Source organism: Cucurbita pepo, chromosome 8 (genome assembly GCF_057944985.1).
Source record: "Cucurbita pepo subsp. pepo isolate OVF chromosome 8, ASM5794498v1, whole genome shotgun sequence".
NCBI lineage: Eukaryota > Viridiplantae > Streptophyta > Magnoliopsida > Cucurbitales > Cucurbitaceae > Cucurbita > Cucurbita pepo.
In genome coordinates this window covers 3,327,083-3,342,978 of record NC_141805.1, presented here as the reverse complement: position 1 = coordinate 3,342,978, position 15,896 = coordinate 3,327,083, and the positions used below count along the sequence as shown (strand labels likewise).

Here is a 15,896-nt window from a genome sequence, read left to right as displayed (position 1 = left end):
AATCTGACGAGTTTCTTTGTTTCTTCTATCAATTAGGTTGAAAATGAGAAAAACCGAGCTAAACAGGGACTCAACCTCGTCTCTTATTAATTTATTTTATTTTTATTATATTTTGGATATTTTCTTAATCCAATTTTACCATTGGAGATGTTGTGATCAGTCAATAAAAATGACTAATTTTATTAATTTTATAAAATTAATAAAATTAGTAGGAGAATAAAATTGAACGTTGCTGAATTGAAAGACTTTTAAAAGGGTGAAACGGTCATTTGGCATGGTCTGGTTCTTACATTGTAGTTTTCGTCCGTTTCTTCTCTGAAGGCTGCCCAAACCAGAACCAAATCAGAAACCACCATCAAACCACGAACCAATAGCTCTCTCCTTCCTTCTTCCCGCCGCTCAGCGTCTCCGTCGAGAGGTATTTCTTCCAATTTTCCGTCGGAATACGCTGCAATTACTCCCTGTTTGATTGCGCAGCTCCTCCCTTTTCTTGCCTAGATTAGATCAATTTTAACTCTTCTGGCGTCTTCCCCTTCTTGTCACCAGGCTTTGTTTCGGCAAGTGAGGTCTGCTCTAGTTCGTAATTAGTTTAATTTTCCTTCTTAATTCTATTTTTTCTGGATGTTTGGTTTATGAATTGCCAGCACAATAACAGGTTGGTCTGACTGCTAAATTTAGCCATGTTTGTTTTTTTGGATGGTAAAGTTACTTTTTCGTCATCAGAGATACAGCTCTGCTGTTGAATCGTAGTCAATTTGTAAGATGAGAACCGATAAATGGAAATGTTGGCTTAGTTATTAGCGCCGTCCGAATTTGATATGATTTAATATCGTGAATTTGGATGAACTTGTGTGAAGTTTTGACTTGTTGATTTAGTGGTGAATTTGGAACACATTTGGGCTTTTGAATATAAGAGTGCAAAGCGGACATATTGACCTCAAAGAGAAGAATCCATTTCAGAAAAAAAGCAGAGATCTTCGTGGATTTTTAATAAAATTGTGAACTGGTTTAAGTTGAAGCAATAGATGCTTTATTTACCACAACACTGTACATATTTATCTGGGTAGAGTTTTTGCTTGTCATTAGTGTCTAAAACTTCATGGCTTTTTAGTATGTTGCTTTGTTTAAACTGGAGATTTTTTTTCTTTCCTGGATTTAAGTTTGAAGTAACTACATGAACGAACGGATTCTTTTAATGGGTGTGATACCGATTTCGATGTAATGTCACTGTTTGTTGCAAGGGTTTTAGATTTTGTTGGGATGAGTAACTAGTAAGTTTTCCTTCATGACATGAAAGGACTGATTCATTTTCATTCCATTTTTGTTTGTTCATACTTTTGTTCACTTTTTTTGACCCAACCTGTATCAATTTGGAGGGTTTTGAACCAAATGGGATTAGTAAGGTTTTAATGAATTACACTTTCTGATGAAAACGTGCTTAAATTTTTTTTTTCGGGTATTGGTGCATTTGGGCATTCCATGGCTTGATTTCATCTTTTTTTGGGCTGTTCTACGGCTTGGTTTTGATACTGCTGTTGCTTCTCTGATTTTTTTTTTTTCAACACTAGGTTTAAATGGATCGACTAGTTTCCTTGTTGATAACTTGTATTCTTTTATTCCAGACCTGTAGCTTACAAACTTGAAGAACACTTAAAGGGATCTGGATCTGTATAATTTCTTCCTTTTTGTTAAAAGGTCAGCTTCTTACTAGATTTGACAATAGTTTTGTTCATTTGATGGAAACTCGAATTGGATGCAACTTCTATCAGTTAAGCTTGAATGGCATATTAATAGAATCACATCATCACATTATTTCTCTGATATATTCTCTGCAAACTAGATGAGAGAGGCTAGAGATGGGTCCAAGAAAGACATGCACTCAAAAAATCCATCTGTCAGTTCACTTCCCCTCATTTTGGATGTCGACGACTTTAAGGTAAAGACCATGTCGACGACTTTAAGTTACCCAAGCAATTAATACACCACTCGAGATGGCCATCTTATTTATCTTCTTATGAATTTGGAAGGAGCTTACTTATATATTGGACTTGTAGGGTGATTTTTCCTTTGATGCATTGTTTGGAAATTTGGTGAATGATCTCCTTCCATCATTTCAAGAGGAAGAAAGTGATTCAATAGAAGGACATAACAACATCAGTAATGATGTCTTCTCTAATGGGCATTTACGGGGACAATCAGATACAATTAAATTTTCCCAAGGGCTGTCTACTCCTTTGTTTCCAGAAGTCGACAAGCTCTTAACCTTGTTCAAGGATTCCAGCCAAGAGTTGGTTGATCTTCGAAAACAGGTATGGAATTTTATTGAAAACCATGAGAGTTCCGTCCAAACATCATAAATCTATATGAAAGGCTTTGACATTGCCCCTTCATTCTGGTTAAAGATCGACGGTAAACTTTACAATCTCAAGAAAGATGTTGCTGCCCAAGATTCCAAGCATCGCAAGACACTTGCTGAGGTTTGTTGACTGTAGCATATTGCTTTTTGGTCATGATAAAAACTTAAAATGCACAACCATTTAAAGTTTGAGTGTCTGTCATGCTGATGCATTTATAATATTCAACATCAATTTCTACTTTTATTTTTATTTCATTCATTTGGGAGTCATTTGGTGCAGTTATTACTGTAAATTAATTAATCAATTTATCAGTTAAGGTTCAATAGTAATTAAGGAGATCCACCATCATGTATTGTTGGTAACACCGATCTGATTAATTTGTTACACTCTTTTCCTCTAATATGATTTTCTACCTTCATTAGGAGAGAGAGCTTGAAAATCTCTATTTTTTTTGCATTTTGGAACTGATAATGTTTCAATGTTTGATTTATCAAACATAAAATCAACAGTTGGAAAAAGGTGTAGATGGCCTGTTTGACAGTTTTGCACGGTTAGATTCACGTATTTCGAGTGTTGGACAGACTGCTGCGAAAATAGGAGACCATCTGCAGGTAATTCTTTTTGTCCTCAATGAAATTTAATTTTTTTTGAATCACTGATTCATGAAATCTTAATCATGCCACTATTATGGGAACTGGGACTAAGTTTTTTAATTTGCTTGAATTTCTCTCGTCAGAGTGCAGATGCCCAAAGGGAAACTGCTAGTCAAACAATTGAGTTGATAAAGGTACTGATAAGTTCATTGATTCTTTTGGTTTGTGTTTTTCGAAATTAGTGTTTTTTCTTTATACATTTTTAAGTTAATTGTAATGAAATGAAAAATATACTTATAATCAATCACTGCAGTACTTGATGGAATTCAATGGTAGCCCTGGTGACTTAATGGAGCTTTCACCATTATTTTCTGATGATAGCCGTGTTGCAGAGGCAGCCTCAATTGCACAAAAATTGCGTAAGTCATCATCATTAATGTTGGTGTTAAGTTCAACCATGTTTCAGTTTAATCCAATAGTGTGATAGATTTCTATTTAACCTAAAGTCTAAAAAATTAAATATGACTATCCTATGCATGTGCATGGTCTCGACTTGCGATGCCGTCATCTGCGGGGTGCCTTGCCTTTACCTGAAATAGAAATAGCACGTGGCTCGAGTATTTTAAGAAATACTTAACAAGTGACCCCAAGATGCAAACGCAATAATCATGAATGAAACCTATCATTTTAATCCGTATTCCCTTAGGCGACTATCCTAAACGGGTAATTGGATGTGTATTTACTATTCTATACATGGCCTACACGTGCGAGTATGGACCCACCAGTCGGTTCGCACACCTCTTGGGCCCCTTTCCTGGTCGGGCTAGCATTCCCTAGTGCTATTGTCGGACACCCGGTAGGAATAGTGACCGTAGCAGCATTATGATAAACATAATGATCGTTTTTCTGTCTCATAACGTATGTGTCCGTACCATCATAAAAGGGGAGATTCCCCGATGCATGTAACACACAATGATGCATGAGGTCCCAACATTTTCATTTATTAAATCATGTAAAATAACTCCTTCCATTTTCCTTCATATCATATCATTTTACCACATAGCCTTTAAGGCAATATCGGGGTTGAATATCGTATCATTCATACCATACATTGTCTTATGTCATATCATGCACATAGCATGTCCTTCGACATATCATATTATATCATGCATGTATCATATCCTATCATATCACAAAACATGTCATAACATGTATTATATCGCCAAACTTGTTACACCATAACATATATTGTATCATCAACACATCACATCATAACACGTGCTATAACATTTACATAACATATCATAGTCATATCATATCATAGACATATCATATTCATATCATAGTCGTATCATTTCATAAACATATCATAGTCGTATCATTTCATAAACATATCATAGTCGTATCATTTCATAAACATATCATAGTCGTATCATTTCATAAACATATCATAGTCGTATCATTTCATAACCATATCATAGTCGTATCATTTCATAACCATATCATAGTCATATCATTTCATAACATATCATAGTCATGTCATTTCATAAACATATCATAGTCATATCATTTCATAACATATCATAGACACATCATTTTCTGAACATATCATAGTCACATCATTTGATAAACATTTCACACATATCAAACATATGACATGTGCGGAACCACGGGGCACGTGTCATCATACAACATCAATTTCTAACCATGCCGATAGTAAGACCACTTACTTGGTTGGCCTTAGCCGAAGTTTCTATCTAGTTCTGAACCGGCTTGCCTTCGTTCTCGAATTCTTTTCCACTTATACCGAGGTGCTTCGCCCTATCAAAGACATTCTCCTAATTCCTTCAATAATTCTAATTCCTAACTTAATTTAACTTAAATAAATATGCCAATATTATTTCGCTGCATGGATCACATAATCTAAATGTTGTTTATGTTGGTGCAACTTGATAAAAAAAAAAAAAAAAAAGTGAGAATCGACTTACCGTGACAACCTCCTCTTAAAGACAATCCTTGGTTCACCAATTCTTGGAACTCATGGAGAATTTCTACATGCTGTTATAATAGCTACTGTGCGAGGCAAACTTCTTACTATAAATGGAATTCTGGAGAGAGTTTTTGGCGAGAGATTGGAGTTTTGCGTGACAGGTTTGTTAGCGGAGAAATATTTGGAGGAAGGGTGAGAATATTCGTTAAAACCACTCTATTTATAATCACTTACAGAATCAAATAAATTACAAATGATTTGTAAAGAATAAATATGAAAACAGTAATAAATGGATACAAGATATTTGTCTATAACAAAAGGACAAATATGATACCTAGGATAAGTCATATTGGAAGATAAATATTTAGATATTTGTCTCTAATAAATGTCTATAATAAAGAGTCAAATATGGTATCTATGGTAAACCGTGATGGAAGGCTAAATATCATACAAGATATTTGCCTATAATAAACAGTCAAATATGATACATATGGTAAACATTCAAGGTTAAATATCCTTACCACCCCCTCAAGCTGAGCGTCAGATTTGAACGAGCATGAAACTTGGATCTGAAAATTCAAAGAGAGGTCGAGAAACACTTTTTGTGAAGATGTTAGCAACTTGGAGATGGGAAGGTACATTTTGTGGCGAAGTTTGCCAGGGATAACAAGTTCCCAAAGGAAATGATAATCTAGTTCAACATGTTTGACTCGCTTGTGAGAAACGGGATTAGAGCTAAAAAAAAATAGCACTTTTGTTGTCATATAAGAGTAAGTGCTGCTGTGATATCCCCCTTGAGGTCATGCAAAAGATGCGTAACCCAAAGAAGTTCAAGACCAAGAAAACTCACAATGAAGCTTCAAGACCCAAAAGATGCTGTGATATAGGAAGCTTCAAGACCAAGAAAGTAACTGAGAGAACCTAAATCCTTGGTAGCAAACTCACAATGAAGCTTGCGAGTAAAACTTTCAATAAAAGATGAGTTGTCGGTAACAATAATGTCATCCGCATAAAGGAGCAGATAGATAAGGTTAGATTGCTGGTGAAAGACAAACAAGGACATGTCAACGCGACTACAAGAAAAACCAAGTGGGAGAAGAAATGAGCTAAAATGCTGAAACCAAAGGAGCTTGCTTTAAGCCATAGAGGGCTTTCTTTAGTAGACAAACATGAATGGGAAATCGAGGATCAATATGACCCGGAGGCTGTTCCATATGAACATGTTTAATAAGAGTGCCATTGAGGAAAACATTCTTGACATCAAGTTGCCCAGACCTTTTTTTGTGACCGCAATAGAAAGCACAACATGGGCAGTGGTAGCTTTGACAATCGAATCGAAACTGTCAGTGTAGTCGAGACCAGGAACTTGAGTATAACTTTTGGCAACAAGATGAGCCTTGAAACGCTCGACAGATCCCTCGGACAAATATTTAATGCGAAACACCCATTTAGATCCCACGATGTTGGTGTTGGCAGGGCGAAAAACTCAAGTCCAAGTGTCATTTTGTTGTAAAGTTCGAATTTCTTCATCCATGCCAGCAACCCAAGCAGGATTCTTAGCTGCAGATTTGAATCCTTTTGGCTCAATGGATGCAAGAAGAGTAGAAAGAAGGCCAGATGAGCCCAAAATACCAAGATTTGCTGGATGACGAGTCTTGAAGATACCAGCTTTGGCTCGTGTGATCATAGGATGAGAGCCCAAAGAAGAAGAGGAATCAACAGTAGGTTCAATAGAGGTCGGATCAGAAGTCGAGGGTGGCAAAGAGGAACCTGCTAGAGAAGTATCAACCTGCACAGACTCATCCATATGGTCAGAACAAATATCACATGGAGTTGAGCTGGATCGAGGAATGTGCGGTGAAGAAGTAGTAGGGGATGAATCAATATGGTAAAGGGCGGTACAGGTGCCCCAGCAGAATCAAATGTTCTTAAAGAGCTTGATTTTGGGCCAGCACAAAAGTCACGGTTTTCCTTTTCTGAGTTTTATATTTCATGTGGAAGAACGGACCTCCCCCAAAAATCAAGTGCCTATTTTCATGTACTTCGAATTGCCAAACTCTATATACTCACAAACCAGAAGAAAACAAACTATTCACTATTCATTTGGACCTACTGCACAAATCCATAATTTATGAATCCTTTTGTGTTTTATTGTTTTGGACGTTCAATTCCTTTTAAATCTTCTTATTATGAAATTAATTTCAAGGTTCTGTAATCATTATGCCAACTTTGTGTGACTGTTACATGTTATTTGTTCTAGGATCATTTGCTGAGGAAGATATTGGACGACAAGGAATTGTGGGAAATGCAACTGCCAGCAGGGGTTTAGAAGTTGCAGTTGCTAACCTTCAGGACTACTGTAATGGTATGGCATCTTCATTTTAATGTATCGATATCTTTATTATGTTTGATATTGCTAACCCTAAGACCTAGTCTGTCATGCCCCCTCACCCACCCACCGAACGAAAAACTAAAAAAAGTAAGAAAAGCAAAGTTGAAACTATTGATCTTTTGTTTCTTAATATTGAGTTTCCGTGGCACATTTTCCTGAATATGATGGTTTTTTCCAAAAAAACATTTGTATGGTTCCGTTCTTACTAATGTCGGTTATATTACGAGCAATGTATTTTTTTCTTTTGTAGAATTGGAGAATAGATTGCTGTCTCGTTTCGATGCAGCATCACAAAGAAGAGAACTATCTACTATGGCTGAATGTGCTAAAATTCTGTCACAGGTATCTTATGGATCCCCTATCAGCCATCATCTTGATCTCTTCACTGAATTTGCACGGCCCCACTTGCATACTCGATATCTCTAAAGGCTCAAGCCCACCGCTAGCAGATATTGTTCTTTTTGGGCTTTCCCTTTCGGGCCTCCCCTTAAGGTTTTTAAAACCCGTCTGCTAGGGAGAGGTTTCCACACCCTTATAAAGGGGGTTTTATTCTCCTCTCCAACCGATGTGGGATCTCACAATCCACCCCCCTTCGGGGCTCAGCGTCCTCGTTGGCACTTGTTCATTTTCTCCAAATCGACGTGGGACCCCACCAAATCCACCCCCTTTCGGGCTTCCCTCCACGGGTTTTAAAACGCGTTTGCTAGAGAGAGGTTTCCACACCCTTATAAAGGGTGTTTCGTTCTCTTCCCCAACCGATGTGGGATCTCATAATATCTTTCATTCTTTTTCTTTTTTCAAGTATGTTTATAATAGCGAACATTGCTTGTTGATCACTCATGCTATTATGAACCTTGCTTGTTGATCACTCATTAGGTTGCATATTAATGTCCAAGTTCAAAGCAGCAGATTGTTTTCGCAGATTTTAATTTACAAGTTTTCTACTTTCCCTATTATTCCTATTTTTAGGAGGGCCCAAGGGCAGGCTCTAGAATTTTGACACGTCTTGTCCTTATTATCCATTGTCGTTCTCTTGCACCAGAGTTATGTTCCATCTGAGCTGTTCATTACACACGTCTCTGTTTAGCGTGTTGTGTGGACTCTCAAGATAACAAACTGTTTAAGTTAAAGAAATTAGACCATACAAATTAATAAAGTATTACATTGATAATGATTGAGTTATTGAGTAAATTGTGGAGGGAAACATGCAAGTTTATCTAAGAATTAGCACCTTTTTTTTTTCCAGAAAAAATATTTGATCACTGAAAACTTCCATGCAGTTTAACAGAGGCACTAGTGCCATGCAACATTATGTAGCAACACGTCCCATGTTTATTGATGTTGAAATTATGAACGCGGACACCAGATTGGTTCTTGGTGAGCAGGGTTTGCAGGCCACCCCGAGCAACGTTGCTCGTGGGTTATCTTCCTTGTACAAAGAAATTACAGGTTAGAAAGTGGAAAGGCTCACTTATTTGGGCTTTTGGTAAATGAATTTGTAATATCTTGATCGTTTGTTCTGCAGATACTGTACGAAAAGAAGCTGCAACAATAATGGCCGTATTTCCTTCTCCCAACGATGTTATGTCGATCTTAGTCCAGGCACGTTACAGCATTATCTCTCTCAGCTGCCTTGTTCAATATTTTATCTTTTACGCAGGAATTCGGTATTGTATTAGCAATGAATCTGATTTTATGATGTGTAACTACAGCGTGTATTGGAGCAACGGGTCACAGCTCTTTTAGACAAGTTATTGATGAAGCCTTCCCTTGTGAATATTCCTTCAATGGAAGAAGGCGGGCTTTTGTTAGTGGGTGCTCCTATTACAATGTTGAAGTTTATACTACCATTTGATCTTCTATATTGGTCACTGTGTAATTGTTTTGAGTATGTATTTTCAGTACCTTAGAATGCTGGCGGTGGCATATGAGAAGACACAAGAGCTTGCAAGAGACCTACGAGCTGTTGGCTGTGGTGATTTGGACGTTGAAGGTAATAACTGATATTTTCAAAAAATATTGGAAAGCTTATTAGCTGTAGGTTAAATTAATAAAAATACGTTCTTTGTCTCAAAAATACATCTAAACATTCAATAGTTTCTATAATGCCCTTAAATTTTTAAAAATATTTTTGACTTTAGTTTTGGATGGAAACGGTTAGTATTTTGTTTAGTATATCGACTAAACCTTTAGTTTCACGTTTAAAAAATACTCACGAACTTTTAGCACTAATACCCTTAATTTTTTTTAAAAAAAGTTATTGCCTTTAATATCCCCTCTCTTCTTGGTTCATCCTATGGCTCAACAGTTCCTTGTTTCTCATCTTTTTTCTCTCGCTTCTTGAATACCTTCTTAATTCTCTTCTTTCATTCCTTAATCTCTAAAACTCAATGAAAGAAGGGATTAAGAGGGTATTCAAGTAGGGAGAAAAAAAAGAGAAATGAAGAATTTTTTAGCCATAGGAGGAAATTGAAAAGGAGATGATCTATGAGGTGCAGGTAAACAGTTTCTATCCACATACTAACGGTAAGAATTTTTTTAAAATAGTTTAAGGGCATTAACAACATTTTTGAAAGTTCAACTGTATTTTTTAAACACTTTTGAAAGATTAAGGCTATTTTTTAATGTTAGTATTATTTAACGAGTTATTTAGTCTCCTACCTGTGGAGTAGCTTCATCCAATATCCAATACTTTATTTTATCATGCTGACATAAAGTTTAAATGGTTTATACAGGCCTCACGGAGTCTTTGTTTTCTGTTCACAAGGAAGAGTATCCTGAGCATGAACAGGCGTCTCTCAGGCAGCTATATCAGGCTAAGGTTTACTACAGATGCTTTGTTTTGAATTGAGTTTTCAACATGTTTTTACCAGGAACTAAACGTGCATGCTATGCAGATGGAGGAGTTGCGCGCCGAGAATCAGCAGGTTCCCGAGTCATCTGGTACTATAGGACGTTCAAAAGGAGCTTCAGTATCAACTTCACCTCAGCAAATATCTGTTACTGTTGTTACAGAGTTTGTGCGTTGGAATGAGGAAGCAATTTCTAGATGCACTTTATTCTCATCTCAAGTAATGTTTATTCCTTTTTTTTGTGTTTTTTGTTAATTCTAAATTATTATTATTTTTAAAACATTAAACTTCAGAAATTCATCTTAGCAGTAACTTGGGGAGAAAGAGTGGCTACGAGCGATAACGTTCATTACATATATTTTGAACCTTTTTCTTTCATTTGTTAACGTCATATTTTCTTGCAGCCTGCTACTTTGGCGACCAACGTAAAAGCTGTGTTTACTTGTGTGCTTGATGAAGTAAGTCGAATCGAGTCAATCGCAAGCTTTCATATTTTTTCCTTTTGGCACTGAATGTACTTAGTTTTTTTTTTCTTCCCATTCCTTTGTAATCGCAGGTCAGTCAGTATATCACAGATGGGCTCGAACGGGCTAGGGATAGCTTGACGGAAGCAGCTGCTTTGAGGGAGAGGTTTGTGTTGGGTACTAGTGTTAGTAGAAGAGTGGCGGCTGCAGCTGCTTCTGCAGTAATTATCTGATCATTACTCTTTTTGTTGCATTCGAAACTGTCTTAGATTTGTATTATTGTAGAAGGTATTGCCTTAGTTTACACTAAAGTGACAAAGGAGAAACTGTCTTAAATCATGGTGCAGGCAGAAGCAGCTGCAGCAGCAGGTGAAAGCAGTTTCAAATCTTTCATGGTTGCTGTACAACGTTGTGGTAGTAGTGTGGCAATAGTCCAGCAAGTATGACGATGCTTTCTTTTATTTAGCCACATTGAGACCAACTCCTTAATAAGCAAAGAAATGACTTGAACTTTCTTTTGTTAGTACTTCGCAAACTCGATTTCCCGGCTCTTGCTTCCTGTGGATGGTGCCCATGCTGCTTCGTGCGAAGAGATGTCAACAGCTATGTCAAGTGCAGAGGCTGCAGCTTATAAAGGACTACAACAGTGCATTGAAACTGTAATGGCTGAGGTCAGTTGTTACCTTGTGTCTGAATCCAGTTGAAATAATGAATCCGTAGGCGTGTAAGCTGTAGGCATGTAAGCTGATTCATTCTCTCATTTCATGTGTGTGAGATCCCACATCGGTTGGGAGGAGAACGAAACACCATTTATAAGAGAGTGGAAACCTCTTCCTATCAGATGTGTTTAAGCCCGAAAAGGAAAGCCCAAAGAGGACAATATCTGCTTGCGGTGGATTTGGGCTGTTACGGTTGGTATCAAAGCCAGACACTGGACGATGTGCCAGCAAGGAGGCTGTTTCCCGAAAGGGGTAGACACGAGGTGGTGTGCCAGCAAGGACGCTGGGCCCTGAAGGGGGTGGACTTGGTGGGGGTCCCACATCGATTGGAGAAAGGAACGAGTGCCAGTGAGGACGCTGGGCCCTGAAAGGGGGTGGATTGTGAGATCCCACATCGGTTGGGAGGAGAACGAAACACCCTTGGAGTGGAAACCTCTCCCTAGCAGACGCGTTTTAAAAACCTTGAGGGTAAGCCCGAAAGGGAAAGCTCAAAGAGGACAATATTTGCTAGCGGTGGGCTTGGGCCGTTACAATGTATTACTTCTTTTGCAGTCATTCTTTGCATAGAATTTTATTCCCTACCCATAGACTCAACATACGTCTAATTTATCCAAATGTAATACTTTCTTGTGATATTAACAATATGCAGGTTGAACGGTTGCTTTCTGCTGAGCAGAAGGCTACGGATTATCGGTCTCCTGATGATGGAATTGCTCCTGATCATCGGCCAACAATTGCTTGCACGAGGTACATCCAACTTAAACAACTTGCAAAATGGTCTTTGAAATAGAAGAAACAATTGTAATTGAAAAGTTATGTTGAATTTATAGTGCCAACATGGAAGGGAGCATTTGAAAATTGTAGCCAAAAAAATGTAAAACGATTACTTTTCTTTCGAACTTTATTCATCAACGCAAGGATCCATGGAAACCAGTTGACTGAAGTTTGTTATTTTAGGCTGGAAGTTCACGATTACCCAATAACTGAACATTGTCTTCGATGTACATTTTTTTAAAAAGAAAACTAATCAATGTATCTTCTTTTGTTTGACAGAGTTGTGGCTTACCTTTCTCGCGTGCTCGAGTCTGCATTTACTGCCCTTGAAGGCCTTAACAAGCAGGCTTTCTTAACTGAGCTGGTATGAGTCTGAAAGTTCTTGGGTTTACCGGATGTTATAGTTTCGGTTGCAATCTAATATCCAAGCACTACCTGTTGATAAAGTTAGAGAATAATTGCATCAGATAGAATCTTGTAATTTCTTAGCATATGTTGAATCAATGAGAAACAATGTAGAGAAATTAACGAGAAGTTTTTCATTGCAGGGAAACCGGTTGCACAAAGGCCTCCTAAACCATTGGCAGAAGTTCACTTTTAATCCTAGGTAACTGCCCATCTTCTAGTGTTTATCATGTGAAACGTTATGTTCCTATGCTTGATGGTTACATCGTATATCGTATTAGCCAATTCCTTTGCTGGGTGATGTTTGGATATGCCCATTGGTCAATAGAATGTTGGCTGAAGTTATGACGTGCAGTTATATGCTTATTCGTCAACTGAAGGAAAAAGTCATAATGGCTCAAGTGAGATCCCACATCGGTTGGAGAGGGGAATAGAGCATTCCTTATAAGGGTGTGGAAATCCCTAGATGATGCGTTTTAAAACCTTGAGGGAAAGCCCAAAGAGGACAATATCTGCTAATAGTGGGCTTGGCTGTTACAGCTCATGGTCAACATAATCTACCCGAAGTAATGATGTATGGTTATGTTTATCTGTCAACGAGATGTCTTGTTCACTAAGGATTGAGATAAAAAAATTTGGTGCACCAAACCTTTGAGAAATCTATGAAAATATTATTAATGCTTTTCCATCTCGAACCAAAGTTGGTATATATAAAGATACAAGGTCCATGTGGCTGTGCAACCAAATTAGAAAATGATTCAACAATGCTTGTTGTTAAACCCGAGTAACGACATCTTTAGCCTCTACGATCTGTTTAGAGTCTAAAAGAGAACCACTGCATCATATTAATCTTTATCTTAAACTTAGTTTACTAAATTCTTAACACCAAGCTCTCATGTAAATTTGGTCCTTTGGGTCTTTATTTTGATAAGTGGTGTTGTTTTACATACATGTGTACTATAAACTAGAAATTTTAGGTGGTTGTGTGTAGAGAGTGTAGACGAGGAAGCTCACCTTATGAGCTCATAGTCATTACTGTTTAAAGAATCTGGGCACTAAAGGAAAAATGTACACATCCATTCGCATTCCTACATGTATACAAGCAGTAGAGAAAAAAATATTTACAATCATTTGCAGTAGGTTTGGCAACTATTGGCCGCCAGACTTCTGGAATTTTCCAGTAGCTAGCTGATGTTACGGTGAAGGGCAGATGTATAACATGTTGGCACATAGGGTGTAACAGCCCAAGCCCACTGCTAGTAAATATTGTCTTGCTTTGGCCCATTATGTATCGCTGTCAACCTCATGGTTTTAAAACGCGTCTACTATGGAGAGGGTCTAGCCCTACTCCGATCAGTGCTTCGCACCATCCGGTGACTAACTCTGATACCATTTGTAACAGCCTAAGTCCACCGCCAGTAGATATTGTCTTGCTTTGGTCCGTTACGTATTGTCGTCAGCATCGTGTTTCTAAAACATATCTACTATGGAGAGGGTCTAGCCCTACTCCGACCAGTGCCTCGCTCCGTACAGTGACTGACGGCGATACGTAACGGGCCAAAGCGGACAATATTTACTAACGGTGGACCTGGGCTGTTACAGATGGTATCGCCATCAGTCACTAGACAGTGTGAGGCACTGGTCGGAGTAGGGCTAGACCAGACCCTCTCCATAGTAGACATGTTTTAAAGCGATACATAACGGGTCAAAGTAGACAATATTTGCTAGTGGTGGGCTTGGGCTGTTACCTAGGCTATATTTCTTTAGCTATGCTAGCTTTAACATAGTGCATGAATTTTAAATTAGGTTAAAGCTAATCAAATCATTCCAGTAATTTTTAATAAGAATCATTCGAGTAATTTCTAATAAGAACAAACCGATTTGTAATTACTTTTTCTTCCTGTTGGAAGTGACGAAGTTGAGCAATCATTTGACAATTTAGAACTAGAAATCTCTTGAATTTTAGTTGCACCTTTTCTGTTCCATAAGCCTTTGCTGTCTATTTGTTCCAATGTATTTATACGGATTAAGATCGCATTTGTTTCACTGAATTCGTCTGTGCTCGTGCTTTTCGTGACTACAGTGGAGGCCTTCGTCTGAAGCGTGACATAACGGAGTACGGAGAATTTGTTCGCAGTTTTAATGCTCCTTCTGTTGATGAAAACTTTGAGTTACTGGGCATGTAAGTAGGCTTGTTCTAGATGTCTTACATTACATCATCCATTTTTTATGGCTAATCTCTCGTTTGGCCTACTTTTCTTTTTCCAGCTTGGCCAATGTCTTTATTGTTGCTCCTGAAAGCCTTTCAACTCTGTTTGAGGGCACCCCAAGTATCCGAAAAGATGCACAAAAGTACGGTTGGTTGTGTCGATTTGTCCGAAATTCATTTGGTTATAGAATATTGTGACGCCATTTTCGGCACCTTGTTCTTTGTAATAATACAAACTTGTTCGTCTGGAATCAGGTTTATCGAGCTCAGAGAGGATTACAAGAGTGCAAAACTCGCATCCCGACTCAGTTCTCTATGGCAAAGCTCAAGTTGATAGGAAACTGGACTTAAATCCGAGCTATAACCTCGTAAGTCTTGTATTTTAGCATCCATTTAGCTCTGTACAAGCTGCATGACATCATAACACACCCGAATTAGTAGCGTTACCGATATAGAATTGGTCACCGCTTCAACTGATGAACAGAAAAGCTGAGCTGAGTAGATTTCTCATCCTTTGGTCACTGTTTATCATTATATTGTTTGTGAAAAGAATCCAAGTTTGAATGCATTTCTCTGAAGTTGTTAGGAGTATGACATAGCTTTGTTATTAAGATTTGAGTTCATAGGTTGGCTTTGTGGGACAGGTAACTTTAGGGAAGGGAACTCAATTATTTTCCCATGTTTGTTGTAAGTTTGTAAATGATTTGCCCTGTGTGGGGCTTTGATAACGATAGTGTGATGGTTTGTTTAAATGCTCTCTCCATTTGATTTCCCTTCCATTGCTCGGTTCCTCATTTGTATCATTTTAGAGATCTCGTTTGAAGCGTTTCTGCAATTCGATCGTTTGTGGTTATAATTTGAGAACGTTCGGGGTTCTAAAAGTTAGAATTTGTCCTTATGTTTTGATAGAAGCTCGTAGATAGTCACCACTTTAAGTACTATTTATGAGAGTTTTATCTAGAGACGTTCTTGTCTTGTCACAATCGCACTCTTGATGGCAATGGACTTGCGATTGTGCGGCACTCACTTTCCAACGACAAGTGAGCTAAGCCAATTTGTTCTTGCGTCGCGTACGGTCAAACGACGTATGCTCGAGTCTCTGGCCTCGGTTTTAGAGAAGGTTTTTAGAAAACGAGGACAG

General features: G+C 38.0%; 1 protein-coding gene across 3 annotated transcripts; it reads left to right on the top strand.

Moving 5' to 3' along the window:
- Positions 1-260: 260 nt before the first annotated feature.
- On the top strand, positions 261-15,507 carry LOC111799951 (exocyst complex component SEC10b). Of its 3 annotated transcripts, none has more exons than XM_023683486.2 (26): positions 261-418; positions 1,623-1,695; positions 1,841-1,936; positions 2,055-2,309; positions 2,403-2,477; positions 2,867-2,968; positions 3,094-3,144; positions 3,264-3,369; positions 7,201-7,305; positions 7,583-7,674; positions 8,613-8,781; positions 8,858-8,934; positions 9,045-9,143; positions 9,235-9,325; positions 10,068-10,153; positions 10,230-10,403; positions 10,589-10,642; positions 10,741-10,869; positions 10,996-11,088; positions 11,173-11,319; positions 12,017-12,114; positions 12,421-12,505; positions 12,690-12,748; positions 14,630-14,728; positions 14,815-14,898; positions 15,011-15,507. In XM_023683486.2, the coding sequence occupies exons 3-26, from the start codon at positions 1,841-1,843 to the stop codon at positions 15,087-15,089; spliced, it is 2,505 nt and encodes an 834-aa protein (XP_023539254.2). In that variant the 5' UTR covers positions 261-418; positions 1,623-1,695; the 3' UTR covers positions 15,090-15,507. The 3 variants fall into 3 exon arrangements, with proteins under 3 accessions (XP_023539254.2, XP_023539256.2, XP_086982365.1); XM_023683488.2 differs by lacking the exon at positions 261-418 and adding an exon at positions 541-566; XM_087126239.1 differs by lacking the exon at positions 261-418 and adding an exon at positions 614-655.
- Positions 15,508-15,896: the final 389 nt, after the last annotated feature.

What these genes read in the sequence shown, in the direction of transcription:
- LOC111799951 (XM_023683486.2), top strand. Translation starts at nt 1,841, where the DNA reads ATGAGAGAGGCTAGAGATGGGTCCAAGAAAGACATGCACTCAAAAAAT. An exon ending in GGCAGCTATATCAGGCTAAG is followed by an intron (nt 10,154 to 10,229) that starts GTTTACTACAGA and finishes CATGCTATGCAG; the next exon opens with ATGGAGGAGTTGCGCGCCGA. An exon ending in ATCCGAAAAGATGCACAAAA is followed by an intron (nt 14,899 to 15,010) that starts GTACGGTTGGTT and finishes GTCTGGAATCAG; the next exon opens with GTTTATCGAGCTCAGAGAGG.